At 51.3% G+C, this 9,530-nt stretch overlaps 1 protein-coding gene across 1 annotated transcript in view; it reads left to right on the plus strand.

Moving 5' to 3' along the window:
- Positions 1-2,083, plus strand: part of LOC311319509 (glutamate receptor ionotropic, NMDA 3B-like) — a gene marked incomplete at both ends in the record, with an annotated part of 68,839 nt that extends 66,756 nt beyond the window's left edge. Inside the window, 2 exons of the mRNA XM_084451068.1 lie at positions 895-962; positions 1,078-2,083. Coding sequence (XP_084307194.1) covers positions 895-962; positions 1,078-2,083 — 1,074 coding nt within the window. The remainder of the gene's footprint in view (positions 1-894; positions 963-1,077) is intronic.
- Positions 2,084-9,530: the final 7,447 nt, after the last annotated feature.

Raw genomic sequence — 9,530 nt, forward strand, 5'->3', positions numbered from 1 at the left:
CATGCATAAAGCACATTTTGAAACTGTAGGCATAGGCTATATTCTAAAAAATATGAGAAAGGCCTCATAGGCCTACCTCATACAGACACATACAAATCATATGATGTTGCTTTCAGTAACATTAAAAACAATCATAAATCATGCAAGGTTGAAGGCCACGTCTTCATCAGTTAGTGTTGGCATGACACAGAACTGGATTAGATGCTCCATGGTTACCACAGTTAACTGTTGGAGGTTTGCCTTCTAATCTTGGCCTCTTCTCACTGGTGACTTGCCTTTGATCGTTTTTTTCCCGCCCTATGGCAGTAAGAATGATGGGCTCCCATCTTCATAATCCATTATAGATGTTAGGCCTAGGCCTAGCTGTAAAATTGGCCGACATGATTAGAGACAAATCATTTTTTTGTCACTAGATTAATGGACTCTATATTCCGTTTCTCCTCCTTTTATTTGTGTTGCCTATTAGGCACAAAGTGGGGCATTGTTGTCACCGTTTTCACAAGCATTGCGTATTGCCAGTTTGCACGGCAACGATAAGGGTGGCGTTCTTGAATAATTCCACTCTGGAACCCGTTTTCAAAAGTTTGCGGTTTCAGGCCCCCCAAGACGCCGTTGTCATGGAAACGAAAGGCCGCACCGCACCATAAGTTTGCCGTTTTATGCCAGGGGTCGTTGTCGTGTAAACAGGGCCTTAGATGATTTATGTGTGATAAAAACACCTCCTGATCCTAATATATGCTTGGATATTAGGAGTGAGGAGGATGATGTTTACTGAGGTCATGAGGTCACCCTCATACTCGGGGCCGCTGGCTCTGGAGTTCATGGGTTTGGGGGCGGGGGAACTATGTGACTCCCTTTCTGCAACGTGTGACCGTGCGCCCCCCCCCCCTGCAGAAGATCCACCGGGCGCTGAACACCACCTACGAGGACGTGGGGAAGGAGCTGGCGGGTCTGGACCAGAGGTGAGCACCTCACACACATTCCTCCACTCATCTCCATATTCATCTCCGTTTGAACCAAGCTCTGTAAACTGACCCCTGAGTTGTATCTCTCTCCACCGCCCCCCCCCCCTTCAAGCCCCTCCCCTTGTCTCTCGGACAGCTGCAGCCTCCACAGGAAGCAGCAGCCGCCCCCTCCTCCCCCCTCCCCTCCCCCACCCCCCCACGGGGACTCCCCGCGACCCCCCCCCTCGCCCGCGCAGGAGCCCAGGGAGAGCAAGCACGTGCACTTTGACCTGGAGACTCTGCACAGCTACCGCCTACGCACGCACACCGCCTCGGTGCGCGGCCGCCCGGGCATGGTGGGCCGCCCCGGCCTCGGCCTGGGGGGTCTGGGCGGCCTGGCGGCCATGTCCGACCCCGCCGCCCAGGTGGGCCTCCACGCCAACGGGGGCCCGGGCCTGGCGCTGCACCCCTCCCCGGTGCTGCTACTCCCCTCGCTGGGGGGGTGCACCACCCAGGCCTGCCTCTGGGAGGGGGAGCTCCATGAGCTCCAGGGGAGGATCGAGACCTTCCGTAACCAGCTGAGGGAGGCGCTGGCCCGGCGGGCGGAGCTCCAGAGCAGCCTGGAGAGGGAGAGGAGCGGCCAGGGTAGGAGAGAGACCAGCCTGGACAGAGAGAGGGAGAGACCGCCGCCGGCTTGTAACACTCTGCCAAGAGCGGGCGCCGCCGGCCAGGTGAAAGCCCTGGAGAGAGACCGGACCAGCCAGCTTCAAACCCTCAACACCCAGCAGGGGGGGAGACTCTACCAGCCGGGCGCTCACAACAGCCTGGACCGAGGGAGAAACAGCCTGTTAAACACTATCAATAGCCTTGATAGAGGCAGGGCCAACCAATCACACGCTGTCAATACCCTGACAGGGGAAAGGATTGTCTTATCTCCGGCCTCCGCGGGCCCAGAGCGAGGGCGTATCAATCAACCGGGCGCCGCGGACGGCGCAGAGAATTGGGGGAGAGCCGTCCAATCGCGGTCCACGGCCAGCCTGGACAGACAGAAGGCCAATCTATCCCGTGCTCTGAAATGCCTGGAGAGCGCGAGGGCCAACCAATCGGACACTGGAACAGGGACCTCGACTGCCCCGTGAGGGAGGCTCAACATTTAAAGTGGATCCTTCAGAGGCATGTTTGTCCAGTCTAGAGTGGATCCTTCAGAGGCACATAATTGCTCTGGTCTAGAGTGGATCCTTCGGCGGTACTTGAGTAAGTGTCCGCACTCGAATGGGATTCCGTGAGGCGTCAACTTTACAATGACAAAAACCGTTCTGAGCAGCTGTGGGAGGGGCTCAGTTACATCACTTCCTGTTTATCTTGTTTGTTGTTTGAGAGGTATTATGGGAATATGATCGTAATACTGGATAGAGACATGTACGACAGGACTACTACCACTGAGCATCTCCGTCCAAACAACATTTCCGAGGAAGTTTTCTGGCAGCTGGCCCAGAACCAAGCACTGGCAGACTAGAACCAACACAGAGTTGTCGGAACTATAGTACAAACTATAGTAGGGTACCAGTGTCAATATGAGCATTTAACGTGCTGTGGTGTTAAAGGGCAATGCTCGTTTTTGACAACCTGGACCTTATTTACGACATATTATAAGAAGTTTGACTCACCGAGATCACTTTGGTGTAGTTCGGAGGCCTGTAGAAGAAATGTAAAATCCAGCGCGAGCCAGTATATCCATGTAATGAAGGTGATCGGGGCAACGGGAATGCAGTTTCTCAAAATCCATTTTCGGCCGCTAAACGGTTGTTTTCATCAATCAGATTGAATGAATCGACAGTTGCGATTCCTCAACGCGAGGCATTGTTGTTGTTTTCAAATATGGGGTCTTTAGCCTCTGTAATATGATCTTTACACGCCTTTCCCCACTTGCTCCAGCACGCATGCGCACAGGCCAGCGCGCAGACTGGCTATTCTCCGGCTCACATTCTCTGCGCTACGATCGTTGTTGGTGCCGAGAATATTGTCGTCGTAATTCGTCAGCAACAATCCGATCGTAGCGCAGAGAATGTGAGCCGGAGAATAGCCAGTCTGCGCGCTGGCCTGTGCGCATGCGTGCTGGAGCAAGTGGGGAAAGGCGTGTAAAGATAATATTACAGAGGCTAAAGACCCCGTATTTGAAAACAACAACAATGCCTCGCGTTGAGGAATCGCAACTGTCGATTCATTCAATCTGATTGATGAAAACAACCGTTTAGCGGCCGAAAATGGATTTTGAGAAACTGCATTCCCGTTGCCCCGATCACCTTCATTACATGGATATACTGGCTCGCGCTGGATTTTAAATTTCTTCTACAGGCCTCCGAACAACACCAAAGTGATCTCGGTGAGTCAAACTTCTTATAATATGTCGTAAATAAGGTCCAGGTTGTCAAAAACGAGCATTGCCCTTTAAACTGGTTGTATTCACTTTGCATTGGTGCCTACTGTCTGTAGGGGGGAAATTCCTGTTTGGTGGCTTAAGAAGGACGTGTGGCTTCTGATATTTAAAAAGTGAATAATATTTTTAAATTTACTCTCCCTGTTAAAAATTGTATCCACATATTAATGGGTTTTATCATGTTGTTCATTCACATATTTTGAAATAAACATTTATATGCTGTTTAACCTGCACTAATTTACAACATGTATTTATGTGTCAACATGTATTGTTGCTGAGAATGCTGGAAGGCGTAGCCGATATAGAATATTCCTGTAAGAATTACAGTACTCATTGTAATGACAGGTTGGGCCACCGGGAGACGCTAAAATCCCAGTTTGTGAGGGTCTGTCAGTGTTGACTGTGGCCAGCCACTAGAGGGCAGAGGAGGCTATACCACTAGATAGAAAACAAACCTTGATGTTATGGAGTGTCTTGAAGTGTCTGGGTGAGGTTCAATACCCCACAGTTACACACAGTAGGGGTGAGGATAGAGGTAACTTCATTCATAATAATAACAATTCAATTCAATGGGCTTTATTGGCATGGGAAACATATGTTTACATTTTCCCAAAGCAAGGGTTTAATGTAGGCTAAGTACACTAAGTAAAGATATACTAAAATAGGGAGATGTGTAAACACAGCTGTGTACGGATAAGCAAAGATAAATATACTAACACTGAACTGGCCTTTAAATAGCCTAAAGTAACAATACCAAAGTATGTTATTGCTAGTAGCCTAATAAATGTATTTAGCAAATTTTTAACATGATTTTTTTTAAATACACACATACATGCATTCTAACATGCATTCTAAATACACACATGCAGTCTGAATACACACATGCAGTCTGAATACACACATGCATTCTAAATACACACATGCAGTCTGAATACACACATGCATTCTAAATACACACATGCAGTCTGAATACACACATGCATTCTAAATACACACATGCAGTCTGAATACACACATGCATTCTAAATACACACATGCATTCTAACACGCATTCTAAATATTCACATGCATTCTAACACGCATTCTAAATATTCACTTGCATTCTATCACACATTCTGAATACACATACATTCTTACAGAGGTATGAAGTGAGAGGAAAGCACATGTGTGGACAGGAATCCTGATGCAGCGACTGCATTGACAGGAGAGTCCAGACGGAACACTCCGGGATGCAGTCCATCAGTCCCTCTCACAGCTGCCGAGTCTCTGTGTTCATCAAATAAACAATAGGTTTTGTGTCAGGCCTCCGAAGTGAGCGTCTCAACTGCACTGACTAGGCTGTAAAAAAAAAAATCAATCGGAATACAATCTGTCTGCCTGAGTATGTTTGGGAGGGAGGAAGGGTGTGTGTGTGTGTGTGTGACAGAGAGAGGGTTTGTGTGTGTGTGTGTCTGTGTGTGTGTGTGCACGTGCGTGTGTGTGTGTGACATCGAGAGGGTGTGTTTGCGTGTGTGTGACAGAGAAAGGGTGTGTTTGTCTCTCTGTGTGTGTGTGTGTGTGTGTGTGTGTGTGTGTGTGTGTAGATGGAGAGAGGGCCCTCACCCAGGATAATTGGGTCAGCGGTGTGGACAGTCAAGAGGCATTTTAATCAAGCCAAGAAAACAATGGATCCCGCAGGCGTTCAACTACCCTGGTCTGGGGTGAGGAGGAGTCCGTGGTGGGCCGAGGGGGGGCATTTCCCAGCTGTAACGGGAAAAGTACTCATTTCCCAAAAATCAGTCCACCCGATACGTGTCAAACCACACGTCTGTCTCTGGTGTTGTGTGAGGGAGATGACAGCGGCAGGTTGTATGTTTTATGTGTGTGTCCGTACTCCACTCCTCAGCGGCCCATGCAGCCAATAGCCCCCCCCACCCCGGGCCCAGCCAATCAGCCTGCAGTGGCGGGCAGTGGGAGAAGGGTCGTGAATATAAGCAGGACTGTGTGGGTGTGTGTGTGTGGGTGTGGCCTGTTAGGTAGACAGGGGTGTGCGTGTCTGTGTATGCATGTGTGTATCGGTGTTTCTCTGTGTGTATGTGTGTGCTTGCATGTATGTGCATTTCTGTCTTTCTGTGTATGTGTGTGTGTGTGTGTTTGTGTGTGTGTGTGTGTGTGTGTGTGTGTGTGTGTGTGTGTGTGTGTGTGTGTGTGTGTGTGTGTGTGTGTGTGTGTGTGTGTGTGTGTGAGTTGGTAAATGCATGCAGACAGGCTATCGCAGTGTTGAGTGATGAGTTTATTAGGTCCTGTGCAGCTGTGACCAACCCCGGGGTATTCTGGGGGAGGGGGGGGGGGGGGGGGGTGGAGTACCCCAGAGACACAGTGGGAGCTCCTTGGCAACCAATGACAGAATCAACCCCTCAATGGAGTAGTCTCATTCATCTGGTACAGCCACAGAGACGAAAGAGAGAGAAGGGGAGAGAAAGCGAGAGGAATAGAGGGGGGCAGTATTACCTTCGGGACATTGTACACAAATTCTGACCCTCAGTGTAAACGTAGAATACAGCAGGTCTGAATGCTGGTGTGTGTGTGGGTGTGTGTGTGTGGGGGGGGGGTAGAGTGGGGGAGAAAGAGAGCCACAGAGAAGAAAAGTGAATGATGAGAGTTCAATGTGCATTTTGCTGCTTTAAGCTCCTATAAAGAATTCATAACCGTGGGAGCCAAGGTTCTCAGGATGCAGTCAATCATGCCTGCTGAATTACTCTCCTCCCGCTCTCGCTCTCTCTGTCTCACTCCCACACACACACACACACACACACACACACACAGACACACAGCGCAGTAGAAGAATGCGTGCATCACCGTGAGGCAGCGAAGCAAAAAGATTGTCTTCGAGGCGCGTGAGTGCTTTGGCGTTTGTATTTCGGGAGTCGCGCGCATCAGTGTCCTCCCGGGGTGTGCATCACGGCACCGACAAGCGCGTGGTCAGGCACCTGCCCCACCCTCCTTTTGGGATAAACAAAGAAAAAAAAAGAGGGGGGGGTCGCCCCCCCTGATCTGTGATCAGACATCACCTGGTTTAGTCCCCACGGATGTCTGGCACGTTCCTTTTTTGGGACGAACAATTTCTATCGTTTTCAGCTGATATTGGTCTATAAGTCGCGCGTTTATTATTGGGTTCCCGGGGACGTTCGGATCTCTCTGTACACAGAGGCTCAGACTCTCCGCAAATAGCTTACCCGAAATCCACCCCTTTGTCTCGGCCAGCTCCGTGGTGGTTGCCCCGAATAAGGAATTCAGCGTGGAGAGAGCTCTGTGTGTGTGTGTGTGTGTGTGTGTGTGTGTGTGTGTGTGTGTGTGTGTGTGTGTGTGTGTGTGTGTGTGTGTGTGTGTGTGTGTGTGTGTGTGTGTGTGTGTGTGTGTGTGTGTGTGTGTGTGAGAGAGAGAAGAGCAGACTGTCTCCTCCCCCATAAACACACACTCTCTCCTCCCCCTGTCTCCCCCCGCGCCTTTGTGTGCGCGAGGCTGACTGCATTCCCGACACCGCGTGACGGACGCCTTAGCGAAGAAACGGGAGAAACGCTTTTTATTCCTTCAACCTTTTTGAGAACCGGTAGAGGCTGAGGGAGGAGGAACCGGCGAACGCACGTGAAATTCCTGCTCACCGGTCTTTTTTTAATACTCACACGTTCAGGCGGAGAAACAGGGGGAATCAGTCAACTGACGAACATTGAGACTTTCCACCATCAGCAACCCTCATTCTCCATCCGTACCCCCATATCTCTCTCTCCCTCTCTCTATCTCTCTCTCTCTCTCCATCTCTCTCTCTCCCTCTCTGTATCTTTCTTCCTGCCACCCTCTCTCCCGCATGTCGCGTTCATAACTGTACCTGTATCGGTATTGAGGGGGCTGGCTGGGGTTGCAGGGGTCTTGGAGCGGAAAGGATACGGGTTTGAGATGGATTAACGGTTCAGCGCAAAACTGGAGCAGCACGCGCGACCGCGCCGGGGGGGAAGGGGGCGAAGAGACTCTGTCAATTCACGGACCCCGCGGGACAGAGGTGAGTATGGCCCGCTGCATCTCACGACACGCAAAGAAAGAGGAGAAGGGCTAGTCTAGCGGAGGTGTAAGAACCAGGGAGGCTGAGGGCCACACAGAAGAGCCGTTCCGGGGCTCGCTCGGTCTGCCGCTTCTGTGATTTCGGCTACGACGGACCCGGAGGTTTAGCATAGATATGCCATATGTTTGGAGCAAGTGGGTTACCATGGCAGACCATATGTGCCGCTCTCTTTAGCGTCACTTCAGGACCTCGCAGATAGCGGACAGCGCCTCGTCTCCGGTCATACTGTACCCGGTAGATGAGGAGGAGGTGATGTTTGGTCGGCGGGGTGTCTTTCGCTTCTGTTATTTAGGAAAGCAGGCGGCCAGCAGTTAGCCTACAGCAATTGCTCATTACTTAGAAATATCACACGGTTTCTATCCAACGCCTACCTCCTCTCTCTCTGTCTCTCTCTCCTTTCTCACTCCTCTCTCTCTCCCTCTCTCTTTCTCCCCCTCTCTCCCTCTTTCTCTCTCCTCTCTCCCTCCCTCTCGCTCTCTCTCTCTCCCTCTCTCTTTCTCCCCCTCTCTCCCTCTTTCTCTCTGCTCTCTCCCTCCCTCTCGCTCTCTCTCTCTCCCTCTCTCTTTCTCCCCCTCTCTCCCTCTTTCTCTCTCCTCTCTCCCTCCCTCTCGCTCTCTCTCCCTCTCTCTTTCTCCCCCTCTCTCCCTCTTTCTCTCTCCTCTCTCTCTCCCTCCCCCCCTCTCCCTCCCTCACTCTCTCTTTCTCTCTCTCTTTCTCCCTCTCACCCCCCTCTCTTCTCCAGGAGTGTGTGGGCAGGTTCAGGTTCAGCCTCTCCCTATAGCCACTGGCCAGTCTGCTCTCTCGGCTGTCCACCAGAATGTTTCTGTCAGTGAGGGCTTGTTACTGCCACCCCCATTCCCCCCAATGCGCACACACACACACACACACACACACACACACACACACACACTCACGCCCCAGAGGACAGCTGCTGTTGAGCCAGATAAACGAGCCCTTCTCCCCAGAGCGTGTGTGTGTGGGGAGAGGTCTGAGCAGGCAGACTGAGGGAGTCCTGGGTCGTCTGCAGCAGGGCTGTGTCTGCGTGTCTCTATGGTGGGTTATCACCCTGAGACAGCTCCTGTTCCACAGCCTAGCACCTCTCCTCCTCTCCTTCCCTCCTCTCCTCTTCTCCTCTCCTATCCTCTCCTCCCCTCTCCTTCCCTTCTCCTCTCCTTCCCGTATCCTCTACTATTCTCCTCTCCTCCCCTCCTCTCCTCTCCTCTTCTCCTCTCCTATCCTCTCCTCTTCTCCTCTCCTATCCTCTACTCTCCTCCTCTCCTATCCTCCTCTCCTCTTCTCCTCTCCTATCCTCTACTCTTCTCCTCTCCTCCCCTCCTCTCCTCTTCTCCTCTCCTATACTCTACCCTTCTCCTCTCCTCCCCTCCTCTCCTCTTCTCCTCTCCTATCCTCTCCTCCCCTCTCCTTCCCCTATCCTTTCATCTCCTTCCCTTATCCTCCTCTTCTCCTCTCCTTCCCTCCTCTCCTCTTCTCCTCCCCTCTCCTTACCTCTTCTCCTCTCCTTCTTTTCCTCCCCTCCCACTCATCCTCCCCCTCCCACTCTGCCGTTGGGGGTTCTCTGATAGCTATCTATGCTGGAAATTGGAATTGAAGAGAACTCTTTGATTTGGCTGCTCTCTCTTTCGTTTTCTTTCTTTCTCTCTCTCCCTTTCTCTCTCTCCCTCTCTCTCTAACACACACAGCCTGAGGGACAGATCCTAATCTCAGAGAGAAAGTGTGAGACAAAAAGAGAGAGAGAGAGAGAGACAGGGAGAGAGTTAGAGACAGAGAGAGAGAAAGAGAGAGGATGGGAGAGAAATTGGGAAAGAGAGAAGCAGAAAGGGAGAGATGTGAATGTTCGTCATTGTTTAACTCTCCTCACAAGTGTGTGTGTGGGTATGTGTGTGTGTGCGTGTGTGTGTGTGTGTGTGTGTGTGATTGGCTGTTCCACCAGTACCACCCAACCACCGTGTTTTGAACTCTCCTCCAGTAACACCCCCTTTTCTGTCTCTTCCTGGTTCGTCTTTCGGCAGCCTGTGATTGGTCCCACCCTAAG

Source organism: Borostomias antarcticus (assembly GCF_949987555.1).
Source record: "Borostomias antarcticus genome assembly, chromosome: 16".
NCBI classification, from domain to species: Eukaryota; Metazoa; Chordata; class Actinopteri; order Stomiiformes; family Stomiidae; genus Borostomias; species Borostomias antarcticus.